The sequence below is a fragment of the Scyliorhinus canicula genome, chromosome 8 (assembly GCF_902713615.1).
Source record: "Scyliorhinus canicula chromosome 8, sScyCan1.1, whole genome shotgun sequence".
In the NCBI taxonomy this organism is placed as follows: Eukaryota; Metazoa; Chordata; class Chondrichthyes; order Carcharhiniformes; family Scyliorhinidae; genus Scyliorhinus; species Scyliorhinus canicula.
In genome coordinates, this window is record NC_052153.1 from 107383976 (window position 1) to 107401226 (window position 17251).

Below are 17251 nucleotides of genomic sequence, written 5' to 3' on the forward strand. Positions count from 1 at the left end.
GCCACACCCAATCAGTGTGGTCCGACATCACCCTCTCAATCTCTTGGGTCTGCGATCTCTGGGCCTCCAAGCATTTCTCCATCGATCCCTTCAGGGGTGCCACAACCCTTTCGATGGCCTTCGAGAGATCCTCCTGCATCACCTTCCTCTGGCTGAACACTTCCTTGATGAAGACCATCAACTGTTCCATTTGGGGCTTTGATACTTGCACTGGCCCTTTCCCCTCCGCCATCCTTCCACTGGCTGTTGCACCACGGGTCTCTTCCAACGCCTTGGACAAGTCCTTCACCTTCTTATGCCAGATTTGTTAACCAGCAGACACACCATTCCCGCCCGACCTTCAGTTTTGAGCCAGAGGTCAGCGAGAGCGAGCCCTCCACTAAAGAAGCTACGGATGAACTTGTATCTGAGATCATCACGGCAGACGTCAGAGCAGCCGTCTCGAAGTTCAACCCATGGAAAGCCACTGGCCCGGATGAGCACTCAGGTCTTGCGCGGATCAGCTGGCGGGGGTATTCGCAGACATCTTCAACCTCTCTTTACAACAATCTGAGGTCCCTATCTGCTTCAAGAAGACGACCATCATCCCTGGACCAAAAAAAAGTCAAGCAGCGTGCCTTAATGACCATTGCCCAGTGGCTCTGACATCCATCATCATGAAGTGCTTCGAAAGGTTAGTCATGGCACGAATCAATTCCAGCCTCCCGAATTGCCTTGATCCACTACAGTTCGCCTACTTCTGCAACAGGTCCACAGCAGAAGCCATCTCCACACCCCTGCACTCTACCCTGGAACACCTAGATAACAAAGACATCTATGTCAGACTCCTATTTATTGACTACAGCTCAGCCTTCAACACCATCATTCCTACGAAACTCATCTCAAACTCCGTGGCCTTGGCCTCAGCTCCTCCCTCTACAACTGGATCCTGAACTTTCTAACCCACAGGCCACAATCAGTAAAGATAGGCAAAAACACCTCCTCCACGATCATCCTCAACACCGGTGCCCCACAAGGCTGTGTCCTCAGCCCCCTACTATACTCCTTATACACGTATGACTGTGTGGCCAAATTCCCCATCAACTCGATTTTCAAATTTGCTGATGACACCACTGTAGTGGGTCGGATTTCAAACAATGACAAGACAGAGTACACGGATGAGATAGAGAATCTGGTGAAGTGGTGCGACGACAATAATCTCTCCCTCAATGTCAACAAAACGGAGGAGATTGTCATCGTCTTCAGGAAACCTAGTGGAGAACATGCCCCTGTCTACATCAATGGGAACGAAGTAGAAAGGGTCGAGAGCTTCAAGTTTTTAGGTGTACAGATCACCAACAGCCTGTCCTGGTCCCCCAGGGCCGACACTACAGTTAAGAAAGCCCACCAACGACTCTACTTTCTCAAAAGACTAATGAAATTTGGCATGTCAGCTACGACCCTCACCAACTTATACAGATGCACCACAGAAAGCATTCCTTCTGGTTGTATCACAGCTTGGTATGGAGCCTGCTCTGCCCAAGACCGCAGGAAACTATAAAAGGTCATGAATGTAGCCCAGTCCGTAACGCAAACCAGCCTCCCATCCATTGACTCTATCTATAATTCCCGCTGCCTCAGAAAGGCAGCCAGCATAATTAAGGACCCCACACACCCCGAGCATACTCTCTTCCACCTTCTTCTGTCAGGAAAAAGATACCAAAGTTTGGGGTCATGTACCAACCGAATCAAGAACAGCTTCTTCCCTACTGCCATCAGATGTTTGAATGGACCTACCTCGTATTAAGTTGATCTTTTCTCTGCACCTTGCTATAACTGTAACATTATATTCTACAGTCTCTCCTTCCTTCCCTATGTACGGTATGCATTGTTTTTACAGCATGGAAGAAACAATACTTTTCACTGTATACTAATACATGTGACAATAATAAATCAAATCAAATCAGTTACACTTTTCCATCGAAGTTGCACCCGACTTCGGCTAAAAAGAGCTCTTTTCTACACCTTCAAGCAGGAGCTACCCTGTCTGCGACTACTCACACGATGTCCGCCACCGGAAGTCCCTCATCTACACACCTAGTCACATGCTCAAAAAATTCAATCAAATTTGTTAGGCATGACCTCCATTAGTTGTTCTCCAGTCCTCTGGCACTCCCCCGAGGTCAGAAAGGATAAAAAGATTTGGGTGACAGCACCTGCAATCTCCTCCACACGGCTCCCATAGCATCCTGGGACACAATTCATCCGGACATGGAGATTTGTCCATTTGTCCATTTTTAAGTCTGCCAACACCTCCAATACCTTGTCACACTCTATGACAATTTTCTCAAGAACCCCAAGCTTGTTATCTGCCTCCACATTCTCTTGGTGAAGACAGATATGAAGTATTCGTTCAACACCCTACCAATGTTTTCTGGCCCCACCTACAGATTTCCCCATTGGCTCCTAATGGGCCCTACTCTTTCCCTTATTATCCTCTTTCCATTGATATACTAATAGAATATCTTGGGATATTCACTACTTTTACCAACTGGCACTTACTCATATCCCCTCTTTCCTCTCCTAATTGTTTTCTTCAGTTCCATGCTGCACTTTCAGTATTCCTATGATGCCTCCCTTGATTTGCTCCCCTTGTACTTGCTAAAAGCCTCTCTCTTTTCCGTCTTATCTTATCCTGAATGTCTCTGGTCATCAATGGTTCTCTGTGCTTGTTACTCCTTCCCATTACCCAAGAGGGAACATGTTGGGCCTGTACCCACAGGTAACTCTTTCCAGTCTACCTTGGCCAGATTCTGCCTTATTTTACTAAACATTCGCTCTCCCCCAATCCAAAACCTTTTTTTGTAACTTGTCCATTTCTTTTGTGGATAGCAAACTTAAACTGTACCATGTTGCAGTCACTATCACCAAAATGCTCCCCCAACAACACATGAACTACCTGTCCAACTTCATTCCCCAGAATTTAGTCCAGCACTGCACCGCCCCTTGTTGGACTCTCTACATATTGAGTTAAAAAGTTCTCCTGTGTACAATATTAGAACTCAACTCCATTTGAGCAGTGACTATCCAAGTTAATGTTGGGAATGTTGAAATCACCTAATATAATTAGTCTATTATTATTTTTACACACCTCTGCGAACTGCGCACATATCTGCTCCTCAAATTCCTGCCGACTATCTAAGGGGCTATAATAAACACCTAGCAAGGTAGCTGTCCCTTTTTTGTTCCTAAGCTGTACCCACAAAACTTAATTTGATGCTCCCTCATCTCTCCTTATAGCAGTAACTGACTCCTTAACTAATAATGCAATGCCCTCTCCTCTTTTACCCCTTCCTCCGTCTTGCCTGAAGATTCTATATCCCAGGATCTTGAGCTGCCCCTCTCTCAATCACATCTCCATGATGGCTACTATATCACAATTCCACATGTCAATCCTCGCCATTAACTCAATCCTTTCACCTGTAATACTCCTGGCATTAAAGTAGAGGCCATCCAGCCTGGTCTTACTCCCTTGTTAAACTTACTACCACAGCATTCCCTCTGACATGATTGCTTTTCTGTCTTATGCTGTGCCCCATTCTGCTAACTGCCTGCCCCCCTCCCCCCCTAATTAGTCTAAATTACTTGAGGAATAACTAATAATAACGTTACAAAAATGTAGATCCCAATATCAACAATGTACATTCGTCGACCATTGAGATTTTTAAGTGTTAATGCTATCATTATCTTGTTGTTCGCCTAGTGGGTTTGGATGGATGAGTTTGTATATGTATTAATGTGGTATATTATTAACATGGTATATTAATGTTAATACAAATATTCAGGTTCCAATTAACAATAGAGATTAATCAACTTTTTCTTGTGTGCACTTCAATGATTTCCAACATGAAAACAAAAAAATTACCTTTGCTATAAAATAATCCCAGATACTAAGTTCAGGAGGAATGAACTTCTCCTTATAGACTGAAATCTCTTGGCCAACAACTGGAGGACTGTGAGAGGATGCTCCGGATTCTCTGCTCGAAGATTCTTTGCGTTGGAAATGGCTGCGATACCTATCAGAGGGAGGAGTAACTGCTGCAAAGGAAGTACAGAAGGAATTATACACAATGCACTCCATTTGTTGAGGAAAAATGTAGATGAGAATCTAATAACTATTGTAAGGCAATTTAATTTTTTTTCCACTGAAAAATTAAAATGAAACAGGCTAATGAATAGCACAACTATAAAACCAGAAATGGATGTGGCAACTGTTTTCACAGAAATTTTTGAATTTCTTGCAGGAAATAAGAAATTAATCAGTTATTTTAAATTTAACTTAATATTCAAGTAATTTTTCTCCATAAAAGTATCACACAAAAATGGAGCTGTCTAAACTTGAGTATTACAATAACAATACATGCAGAAATCCTGTGCATAGATAGCCTATCCATGCACTTAACCATGCACATTTTGCATTTCCACAGGATACCATTTGGCAGCTCGAACAAACCAATATCAACACGGTTAATACTAAAAACACTTCAAAATCAAAAGCATTTTACACAGTTTTAATATGACAGACAAATTTGCATTGATTTGTTTGCACTCAAACAGTTTCAGGCTTCAAACGGTTAGTCTAAAATCAGTCAACTCCTTCACAATAGCCAGGTCTGCTTTCTGCTGTGAGATGGTTAACTGGATAGCTATAATACAAAAAGGCTAGGCAGATCAAGTGTTTATTCACCAACCTCACCAGTAAACGTAACTATTTCAGGCTCAAGTATACTGAAATGGTAGGGATCAACCTGCAGCTCTCGATCAGACAATTCTCTTACTGTTTCTATCTCTTCAGTGGAAAAGTAATGAAAAGAACATGGGGAGAAAAATAAAGTGAAGAGAAACAAAATGAAATGAAGATTTCCCTCCTTAGAAACACAAATCACTTTCTGTAAAGGCAGGTGTTATAATATTTAAAAAACAAGGTAATGAAAATCATAATATATCCCTAGTTTTAAATACTGAGGAGCACCATATCACAGTACAGTGGATTGTGTTATTTGCAGCATTTTTGTCTTGAATTAAAATTCCAACACCCTTCTGGCAGCTAGAAAGTGCTCTGTTTATTAGAGTACCAGATAAGTATCGTGTTTCCGGGGGGGGGGGGGGGGGGGGGGGGGGGGAGGAGAGAGAGAGAGAGAGAGAGAGAGAGAGAGAGAGAGAGAAGAGAGAGAGAGAGAAGTGAGAGAAAGAGAGAGAAACAGAAACAGACAGAGAGAGAGAGACAGGTTTGACACTGAATTGATTAACTCATCTTTGGTCTTTATTTTGCAGTGACAGTTAAGTATATTTACATGGGAAAATATCTGACCAAAGTATGAAGTTGAAGTAGCGTGAGGACTATTTGGCTTGTATGGCTGCCCTAAAATTTAATTATTTTCATGTTGGAGAACTTCAGTACTCGGAAGGGAATATTTGGCCAATTTAGGGTACTACCTTCTTTCACAATCTCAAGTCATGTAGTATAAACAAATGCACTAAAAAGCTTTAAACTGTCGAACACAAATTAATCTTCACCTATCCCCCAAATGCACAAGTATGATTTTTCTTTCTATTTTCCACACAAACTATAACGGTCCACTGTCAGGAATATGAAATTCACAAATTATATTCCTTGGAATGTAACTTTTAATTTTAGGAATTAAGGTTTTAACTCTGCAGATCTGGGGGAAACTGGATTTAAAACTAGCAAACATCTGATGTAAAAACATCTCAAACAAGTCTGAGTTAATTACAATTCAGAAAACTGAGCAATGGTGACTTGAGAGGTGAACAGCTAGAAGGGCAAGAGTCATAAAACTACAGATGGAGAAACTTAGGGCACATGTCCGGTTTTGGGTGCTGCAGACGCCGAAAGACATCTCTCTATTTAACGGCACTTTACTGTTGTTTTTTGGCCTCGAGGAGTTTTTTCTGTCGAGGCCGCACTTAAGAGTCATTTCTGCTGGCGAGCAGACCGGGACACCATTTTGTCTGGCTGCAGTGGATCTCTCCAACCATCCGCACTCCCCCTACCAACCTCAGGTTGGCTCCAGGGAACACCCCCTTACTCCCTGACGTTGGTGGAAACCAATACTAACATGGTACCCTGGCAAGGTCTCTCAGATGCGGCCATTAGGTCCCGGGTGGCGGGAGAACCCGCAAACACACATTTAAATTAGCCTAATGGCTTATTTAAATATGCTGATCTGGATCATGCTCAGTGAGGGCAGGATTCAGATTGCGACGTCTCGCGAGACTCCATTAAATGTGGTGAGGTGTTTTTTTTGTTGCAAATCTCATGAGAGGTCTCTTGAGAGATTCAAAGGCCTCGTCCCTACACCAAGTTGGTTACGACGAGGCCGTTAAATCGCATCCTTAAACAATGAACGTGTGGGCCTTTAGGTGGAAACTTTGATGTCTGCAAACCCTGCAGTACGGGCAGTCAATAGATGTGTTTTTGTTTTGGGAGTCGGAACTAAACTAGTTTAGAAGCATTTGGCAAACCCTGAAGTGCTGCAAAAATCCATTTCTTTCTTCCGATCAAAGGACAAATTTAAAATGAGGTCTACTTAATTGAAAGGTCTGCGAGAATGCATCCCAAGCACGCCATCAGTTTTGGGAAATTCTCGGTATTCAATTTGTCTATGTGTTTGTTGAGTGTTTTACTTGCAACTTGTGTGAAGTTGACAAAAGTTGCCAAAGTAAACAAGTTAGTCAGGCCTGCACTGTAAGCAGAGAAAAAGCTAACTTAATCATTTAACATGGGGATTTCAGGTAGGGCTTAATCTCAGTTTGGATTTCATGAGGGAAAAGAAGCTGGACGATTTCTTAGTTCAAAGCTAGTGGAAAAATCTGGAGGTCCTCACCGTCTAGTGGCAAAGGAAATAAACCAGAAGTTTAATATGTAAATATTGAGAAGGCAACCAGAACAAAGGGCTGAGGTATCCACAACTAGTCAAGGGGTAGTAAATTAATGTCTTACCTCCGGGAATAGCTGGAACTGAGGAGGGTTAAAGTAGTTTCCAGAGGATTGTGGTATACCTATGGGTGGTCCCTATAGAAGTAAATTACTTTAAGACTGATGTGTCTTATAAGTACAAAATAATTGTCAGGGGATATGGTAAGTAAAACTGATAAGCATAACCCTGTACTTTTAGAAACGTTCAGATTTCTCTAAAAAATGTTGATGGTCCCAAACACAATAACTGAATATCACATTAGTTAAATATGGACAGTGCTTATTGGAAGTGCAGTCACATTCACTATGAATTGAGATTAGACTATCCTAAATCATCATCATACTTGTGACAGTCAGTTGACAAAGGAGATTTTTATCCCATTAGTCCGAGTTGGATTTGAACCTCGTATAATGATCAAAGCACAATATTTAACTAATAGTGTCATTAAGACTTCTTTTTTATATGTTTTTAAGAAATATTCTTTATATTTAGGAATAAAATAGTATCATCTTGCAATTAATTTATCCAGTAAATATATAAATATTTTCACAAAATTTAAAAAGGAATTTTAAGTTGTTTTATGGAATGTCCCCAATTGTTATTGATCCACTATATAACCAAATTCTTAAACACAATGTTGCTAACAAGTATCTTAAATGATAAACATTAAACAGTTGTACCGTTCATTGCTAGATTTCTGATTTCAAATGACATCCCGTTTGAAGGATAGTTCAATTATTTATTTGTATCACAAAAAGATTATAATAATGACTCTGCATAAACTTTAGAAATTTAAGGTAACTAGTTTTAAAAAAAGACACCAGACAACAATTTGAAGTTTCAACTGCAATCAAGGTTTTGCTAAGCGTACATGATTAGATCCATTGGGAATTTATCTACAACGAGCAGCATGAACCTGAAATATTTCAATGTTCCTTATAGGAAAAAAACATCTGAACAGTAAAACAGATAATCACATTGCCGAATGGATATTATGTTCCAATAATCCAGCTTCAAATATTGCAAGTTCTAGCTGATTTAATGAAAAGAAATGCAGAGACTGGAAGATCAATATTCTCCCAAGAAACAAAATTAAAATGTGTCTTGTATTCATTGACTTCAAACAATTTGCCTCAAACTAAGAGAAAATCATACAAATATACCATTGGTTTAGCACACTGGGCTAAATCGCTGGCTTTTAAAGCAGACCCAGGCAGACGAGCAGCACGGTTCAATTCCCGTATCAGCCTCCCCGAACAGGCGCCGGAATGTGGCGACTAGGGGTTTTTCACAGTAACTTCATTGAAGCGTACTCGTGACAATAAGCGATTTTCATTTTTCATTTAATTCTTCTCAACTTGTGGAATGATAACTGCACTTTAAAGTTAAGATTTGCTGTACAGCTGCGAAACAAAGATTACCACAGAATCCCTACAGTGCAGGAGGAGGCCATTGGGTCCATCGAGTCTGCACAGACCATCTGAAAGACTACCCTACCTAGGCCCACTCTCCGCCCATAGCCTCCATCCCCTTTACCCACCTAACCTGCAATTCCCTTACACTAATGTGGGAATTTAGCATGGCCAATTCATCCAACCTGCACATCTTTGGACTGTGGGAGGAAATTGGAGAATCTGGAGGAAACGTATGAGGAGAAACTCCACACAGCCACTCAAGGCTGGAATTGAACCTGGGTCCCTGATGCTGTGAAGCAGCATTGCTAACCACTGTGCCACCCTTAGATCTGAGCTTTCAGAAATCTAAGCAAGTCAAAGGTAATAAATTGACATCATTAGATCTATTTTCACAGAATTTAACAGATGATGCTGGCTGAAGAGTACTAGGAGTAAGAAAAAAGGAAGGGGCTGGTTTAGCACAGTGGCTAAACAGCTGGCTTGTAATGCAGAGCAATGCCAGCAGCGCATGTTCAATTCCCCTACCGGCCTCCCCGAACAAACGTCGGAATGTGGTGACTGGGGGATTCTCACAGTAACTGCACTGAAGCCTACTTGTGACAATAAGCGATTATTATTGTATTAAAAGAAATGGGCTTTCATCGAATAGTTTGTTATTAATAAAACAAGTTGAATAAAATATTCTAGTTCTTAACATGTATGCAAATAGATATTAAGATACCAAATGAAAACGGGAGGAAGACCTGGGGATTGAAATAGGGTGGGGTCTCTGGAGCGAAGCACTGCATAGGGTCAACTCCGGCTCCACGTGCACAAAGCTCAGCCTGACGCAACTAAAAGTGGTACATAGAGCCCACTTAACAAGAACCCGTATGAGTAGGTTCTTCCCGGAGGTGGAGGATAGATGTGAACGGCGCCAAGGAGGTCTGGCCAACCATACCCACATGTTCTGGTCTTCCCCAGACTTGCGGGTTACTGGATAGCCTTCTTCGAGGCAATGTCCAAAGTGGTGGGGATGAGGGGGGAGCCATGCCCGAAAGAGGCGGTCTTCGGGGTATCAGACCAGCCAGATCTATTCCTGGGGAGGAGGGTGGACACCCTTGCCTTTGCCTCCCTGATCGCCCGCCATAGAATCCTGTTTGGCTGGCGGTCAGCAGCACCACCCAAAGATGCAAACTGGCTGTCCGACCTCTCAGAATCTCTCCAAATGGAGAAAATCAAATTTGCCATCCGGGGGGTTAGACGACGGCTTCCACAGAAACGTGGGAGCCATTCACCCAATTGATCTGGGACCTGTTTGTGGCCAACGAATAAGCAGAAGAATATCTGGGTAGCCAAGAATCAACGGAAAGTAGTCAAGGCACGAGAGGGAGAGATAGATGGGGAGAGGGGACCACGACAGCTAAACCCAACAGGAAAGAAAGGCAAACCACAGGAGGGGGGAAGGGAGAAGAGTGAAGAGACAGGGAACCATAGAGGAGAACCAGAGAGGTGGGGGGAGGCAGGGGAATAATAGCCGGAAGGAGGGCACAAGAATCGATAAGAAACTTGGCATCTACAGGAACAGTGAGCAAGGAAAATCCAGGCGAAAGACGGGATGAACGGCTGAAGAGGAGGTGAACACGAGACGACAACGGCAGCGAAATCCGTCCGGGAGAAGCAAGTGACAATACCAACATCATACCCATTCGAGTATTGCCCCTTGTAATTGTTTCTCTGGCACCAAATGTATATCTTTCTCCCGAGTCGTTCCCCCCCCCCCCCTCACACACACACACACAAACAGATGCCTATTTATGTGTTGTAAATAATATTGCCAATTGCACAGAGTTGCTGCTTTTGAGCTGGTGCATAATACCTTACCAGTTATTTTATTTTATATTTATTTTTTATTTCTATTTTTTCTTTCTCGGTATGTTTATTTGTGCCCTTCTCTTCTATATAAATATGTATATATCTTATGCTGTGTACATAACGGCAAATATACTTTGTTCAAAAACCCAATTAAAAACATTTATAAAAAAAAGATACCAACTGAAGAATTATTCAATTATTTACATGCAAATGCTCTTAGTAGAGATAAGAGGTAACTGTATTGAAGGAAACTGACCAGTCCAGTGCAACTGATATGTCCCAAAGCTAAAAGAAAAAATTGGGCACAATTGGAATGGGACGTAAAGGCATTTCCTTGCACAATACCTCTTAATACATAGCATGCTCCCCTTCCACTATCACAAAGTTGCAGAGAAAACATTTATCAATGCATCAATACGCTTACAGTAGACAAGCATAGCATTGTAAAAAAAAAAGGTTTAATGTTTGTTGAACTGTAATGAAAAATATTCCTTTCCTGAGTAAACACTTGATTAGATTTGCGAACTATGGCTTTGACATGAAGGTTCTAACATTGAACTGCTCAAGTACAATCAAGCAAAAATCAAGTATTAACTTTTTCAGGTGCAGCAAGGAAAGTCCTATAAGCTTGAACACTAACCATTACCTACAGTACCCATATTTTTTAATTAAATAGCTGTTCACATAATATATAGGTATAGTTGAATTAATTGGGTAATACCAGTAGGAATACTTTGGGCAGCACGGTAGCACTGTGGCTTCACAGCGCCAGGGTCCCAGGTTCGATTCCCTGCTGGGTCACTGTCTGTGCGGAGTCTGCACGCTCTCCCCGCGTCTGTGTGGGTTTCCTCCGGTTTCCTCCCACAGTCCAAAGACGTGTAGGTTAGGTGGATTGGCCTTGACAAATTGTCCTTAGTGACCAAAAAAAGGTGAGGAGGGGTTATTGGGTCACGGGGATAGGGGTGAAGTGAGGGCTTAAGTGGGTCAGGGTAGACTTGATGGGTCGAATGGCCTCCTTCTGTACTGTATGTTCTATGTTCTTATGTCCTTTCAAGAAATCTTCATTTTTGCTTTACTGACTACTTTCCGTATGCTCTATAAATCTTTGTCATCAACTTTTAATTTAATTTAGAAGTAAAGACAAAAACTTATGTTCAAATTAAGAAAGGTTCTTTCAAACAACAAAAATGTGGGAAATGTTTCACAATAAGTAAGTCTGGCATCTATAATGGGAAGTGCTAAGGACCTGTAGGCTACAATTTGTACCTCATGACTTGACTTCATTGACAATTTGTGTGTAACGGCACTCTGGTCTACGCTGTGTATGGCATATCATGGCAATGTCACAGGGCTAGTAAGCCAAAGGTTGGAAGCTTAAATCACATTTTAGTAGAGAATGAAGAAATTTCAATTAAATCCATGAAAACCACTGAATTTTGGTAAAAGAACCCAACTAATGTTCTTCAAATGGAGAAATTTAGTTCACGTTACCTAGTTGCTCAATGCGGTGTAAATGAGGATGGGTAATGAATATGGGTTTGCCAAACAACACAACAGTTTAAATAAAAGAAAAATTAGCATGATGGTGGGGAACAAAAAAATCATATTCAATGGATCCACTTGGTATCTTCTGATTTGATTTAAAATTTGACAAGTATTAAATTTTAAATTGAAACATTTTGCATATGTATACACATATTGTTGCGAGTTGATTTTCAACATCTCACCATCAACAGACTTCCTCAAGCACCATTTGTTCTCTATTACATTATTATTATGAAACCCCTGAAAATATTGTATATTGTGCTGATGATATAATTGAGTGGAAGGCTAATCATTGCACCATCTTAATTTCAAGTATATTATCATATATTTATCCATTTCAGTTTTAAAATTCACAACTATTCATTGCAACAGAAATTTTAAGTGTATATGTTGAAAACCATTAAATGGAACACATGGAATTCTGCGGAAATGTGTTTAGCAGGTTCAGTAGACAAAAACAGTATCATCAGTCTGGTTACTTTATTAGTTTAAAGATCCTGACTCAAAAAGTATCAGTTTGCTTTAAAGTATTTGCTTAGATATAGTTTTAACTATGGTTTGCTTTTAAGAAAGAAACATTCAAAATTCAATTAGTTTTCACAAGTATAGACTAAAGCAATAGCATTGTAAAATCAGTAATAAAACAAAAGTAGGATTATAGTATTCACTTCTTTGTAATTGTTTGCTATGCAAAGTCAATATAAAATACTCTGGTCCTATTTGTCTTGCCTGCTGCACTTGCAGAACACGCAGGATTGAAGATTGCAAGAGCTTTTGAAAACCCCACACAATCCACGGAGTACATTACTATCTGCTGTTGGCTATGCTCAGGTAACCACCTTCCTGTCAAAATAGACAAATATCAATCTGCTGCTGAAAAACATGAAGGAAATATGTATATGACTGTGAACAATAGGTACTGAACAGCTATTTATCATGCATTGCTTTGATTTCTATGAACAATGCTACTTGTAAGTTACAGCCTAACAATAGAAGTGATAATATGGATAGTAACACAGAAATCTGAAAATAACCCAAAGGCTAGAAAATCAGAAATAATATTTGCATGCTAAAAACAAAAATTATGGTTCGGAGATAATGTAATCAGAAAAACATCTTTACCTAAATAGTCTACTTTCCATTGTGTGCACAGAATTATAAACATAACCTTAGAATTAGTTTTATTAATTCTTCTGGAAGTACTGTGCAATAGACTGAACAAATACTTGTTATTTTGCACGGGGTGTGGGCCATTACTCCCATCCATAATTGCTCTTGAACTCAGTGGCTTGCTAGGCCATTCCAGAGGACATTATTTAAGAGTCAACCACATTGCTCTGGATCTGAAGTCACATGGGCAGCATGGTAGCACAGTGGGCGGCATGATAGCACAGTGGTTAGCACTGTTCTTTCACAGCTTCAGGGACTAGTGTTAGATTCCCGGCTTGTGTGTCTGTCGTTGCGAAGTCTGCACGTTCTCCCCGTGAATGCGTGGATTTCCTCCGGTTTCCTCCCACATTATCGAAAGATGTGCTTGTTAGGTGAACTGGACATTCTGTACCCAAACAGGCCCCGTTGAGTGGGTACTAGGGGATTTTTACAGTAACTTCATTGCAGTGTTAATGTAAGCCTGCTTGTGACACCGATAAAGATTATTACGTAGGCCATACCGGGTAGGAACAGCAATTTCCTTCCCTGCAGGACATTAATGAACCAAATGGGTTTTTATTTGATGACTATCATTCAACTTTTAATTCCAGATTTTTATTGAATTCTAATTTCACCATCTGCCATGGTGGGATTAGAATCCCAATCCCCAGGACATTAGCCAGGGTTACTGGATTACTAGGCCAATGATGATACCACCATTCTTGAAATTCCTAAATATGCTTGCTGTACTTGCTGAGTGATGAGATTTACAGAGACATGGTTAACCACTGTAATATAAAAATTGGAGAATATAGAGAAATAATCTATAGCTCATGACCAGGAAACTTCATGCTCGAATGTACTATGTGCAGTATAACAATAAAAACAGTTCAGATGCAAATTCAACCCATCTTAAGCACTGTACGTTTCAGTTTTATATTTTGTCGACATTACTTGTTAGTGTTCAAGAAGTATTTTCTCATCCATTGCATAAAAAGAGAGACCAATCTAAATGATTCAAAATGTTAATGTAGCATTAACCAGATTTTTAATTAGAGAAATACAAAATGTAAAAAATTTATAATATAACAATGCATCGAAAACTACATCCAGCTAAATTCTGCAACAGGTATAGTCCCAATTTTCAAAATAATTCAAGGCCGACAATCAGTACAAGGTAACAAAGCTGTGCAGGCACTAAATGGTCATCATGTCTTAAGACTGTGGACATATGTAGCAACATGTAAAATTACCTCCTGCATTCCACAGCTTTTCTAATGCCTTCATAAATTTAAGGAAAAAATTAGATATAACTGCAAAATTGAATCAGCAAATTAAATGCCATGAGGGCGTGCTGTAGGAAAGAAGAATATAGCAAAACAGGCAATGAAAAAGTTACCAACAACTTGTGAATGGTTTCTGAAAGATTTGTAGTATTATTTACTTAGCTATTTACAAATTTTGGTTTCTCCGTTATCCCCAGCGCATTATATTGAAAATCTTCCACTAGTCCAATGTCACCTCACTTTACTGAGGATTAAAGAGATTTCAACTGATACTTCTTTGGCTTTGTTACTCACAAACACGTCCTTCTTTTTTCTCTTTTCTCAGGCAAAACACCACCTAAGGTTAAAAAGGTAGACAACCTGCTGCTGAGCTTATTTTGCTCTGGACCCAAGTTTCTCATCAATATCTGCCATCTCCTTTTGGAGATGTTTTCAGGCTTCTGCTCAATTCTTATCCACGCCAATGCAAATAAGATCAGGAACACTGTATAGAGATTAATCTTCACCCCACCATGCAAAAGTGCAGAACCATGTTGTACTGTTTATCTTCTCTTCATGTTCAAATATATTTGTACTTCTTATAATGGGGAATCGTAATTTTATTCTTCAATGCTGGAGGACTTAATTTGAAATTTCTAGTTATACATACTTATCCAAACATTCTACATTTGGTTGTGAAAAGTAAACAAATTACAATTCTATGCATTACATAAAAAGACAATGCCATTTAATCTATTGAGCTTTCATCAATTAATTTTACAAGCATCATCAGCGCAGAACAAAACAGATTATTTGTCTATTCAGCTGAGTTTAAAATGGCCTGCAAGCAATAAGCTAATAATGACTGATTGGCTATGCCTAAATGTCTGGATGCAATGAGACTGGGAATAGAGTAAAAATAGTCACAGCAGATTATTTTTAAAATTCTCACAACAAATTGATTTACAAAACAGACTGTTGCAACAAAATCTCTGTAATAAAACCATTTTGGAGAATATATTCAAAAAATGTTATGTTAAAACAGGAACCTCAACCGTTACTTTACATAGAAAAACAACCAAGATTGGATTTTGTTGTTGAATTTCAGTTTCTTCTTTAATGTACTTATAAGAGCATAAGATAAAGAAAGGTAGAAAATAGGAGTGGGGGTGAGGAAATGAATAAATGAATGTGATAAAATTAGGCACTAGGACCCTGAGGGCACTGTGGTCACAGACAGAACAAAGGAAAGCAGAAGTTTCATAGCTCGGGGGAGGGGAGCTTTGCCTCGTGGTGAGCATGGTGCAAAGGATGATGGGGTTACAATGCAAAGCGACCAATCTGGATATAGGGCCAGGTCAGGAGGTGTATAGAATGACCAATGGGAAGCTTATATGTGAATCTTACTGTGATTTTGAATATATCAGCAGAAGCTTTTTTGTATTCTGTCTCTCTTTATTCTGGGCTCTCAGAAGACAGTGTGTGTGTCCTGAGGTCCTATGGATTAAGTCAGCCTTGCAAGTTAGTTATTATTAAATGATATGATACCTGCAAATCCATCTCAGATTTTATTGAATCTAGACTGACAGCAAATTAACCAGGAATCCACAGGGGGAGGGGGGGGGGGGGGTATTCAGCCCAATGAGCCTGCTCAGCTATTCATTATGATCATGGCTGATCACCCAAATCCTGCTTCCTCCCATATCCTTTGATCCCCTTTATCCAAAGTGCTATATCTAACAGCTTCTTGAAAACATACAACGTTTTGGCCTCAACTACGTCCGGTGGTAATGAATTTCATGGTCTCACCACTCTCCGGGTAAAGAGATTTCTCCTCAGGTCTGTCCTAAATGGCCTAAACCTCATACAGTCTGCACATCCTCCCCGTGTGTGCGTGGGTTTCCTCCGGGTGCTCCGGTTTCCTCCCACAGTCCAAAGATGTGCAGGTTAGGTGGATTGGCCATGCTAAATTGCCCTTAGTGTCCAAAAATTGCCCTTCGTGTTGGGTGGGGTTACTGGGTTATGGGGATAGGGTGGAGTTGTTGACCTTGGGTAGGGTGCTCTTTCTAAGAGCCGGTGCAGACTCGATGGGCCGAATGGCCTCCTTCTGCACTGTAAATTCTATGTATCTATGTGACCCCTGGTTCTGGACACACCCGCCATCGGGCACAACCTTTCTGCAATAACTCTTCCTGGTCCTGTTAGAATTCTATACATTTATATGAGGTCCCCCCTCATTCTTCTGAACTCCAGCGAATACAATCCTAACCAATTCAATCTCTCCTCATACTTCAGTTCCGCCATTCCAGGAATCAGTCTAGTAAACAGTTGCTGCACACTCTCGAGCAAGAACATCAGATAAGGAGGCCAAAATTGCACACAATATTCCAGGTGTGGCTTCACCGAGGCTCTGTGCAATTGCAGCAAGACATCTCTGCTCCCGTACTGAAATCTTCTCGCAATGAAGGCCAGCATACCATTTGCCCTCTTTACTGTCTGCTGTACCTGCATGCTTACCTTCAGTGACCCAGATCGTGTTGCACATTACCCTTCCTAATTTATGGCCATTCAGATAATAGTCTGCCTTTTTGTTTTTGTTACCAAAGCGGATAACCTAGCATTTATTCAAATTATCCTGCATCTGCCATACATTTGCCTACCCACTCAACTTGACCAAATCACGCTGAAGGATCTCTGCATCCTCCTCATAGCGCACCCCCCCCCCCCCCCCAGCTTTGTGTCATCTACAAATCTGGAGATATTACATTTTGTTCCCTCATCAAAATCATTTGTGTATATTGTGAACAGCAGGGGTTCTAGCACAGATTCCTGCGATCCCACTAGTCACTGCCTGCCAATTTGAAAAAGACATGTTAATTCCTACTCTTTGTTTCCTGTCTATCAACCAGTTTTCTATCCATCTCAATATGCTACCCCTAATCCCATGCGCTTTAATTTACATGCTAATCTCTTATGCGAGAATTTGTCAAAAGCCTTCTGAAATTCCAAATATACCACATCCATTGGCTCCCCTAGTAAACTC

At 40.6% G+C, this 17251-nt stretch overlaps 1 protein-coding gene across 1 annotated transcript in view; it reads right to left on the reverse strand.

Annotated features, from left to right (window-relative positions):
• LOC119970433 (dmX-like protein 1) overlaps positions 1-17251 on the reverse strand; it is a 332281-nt gene that overhangs the window by 89051 nt on the left and 225979 nt on the right. The window contains 1 exon segment of the mRNA XM_038805043.1: positions 3905-4077. Coding sequence (XP_038660971.1) covers positions 3905-4077 — 173 coding nt within the window.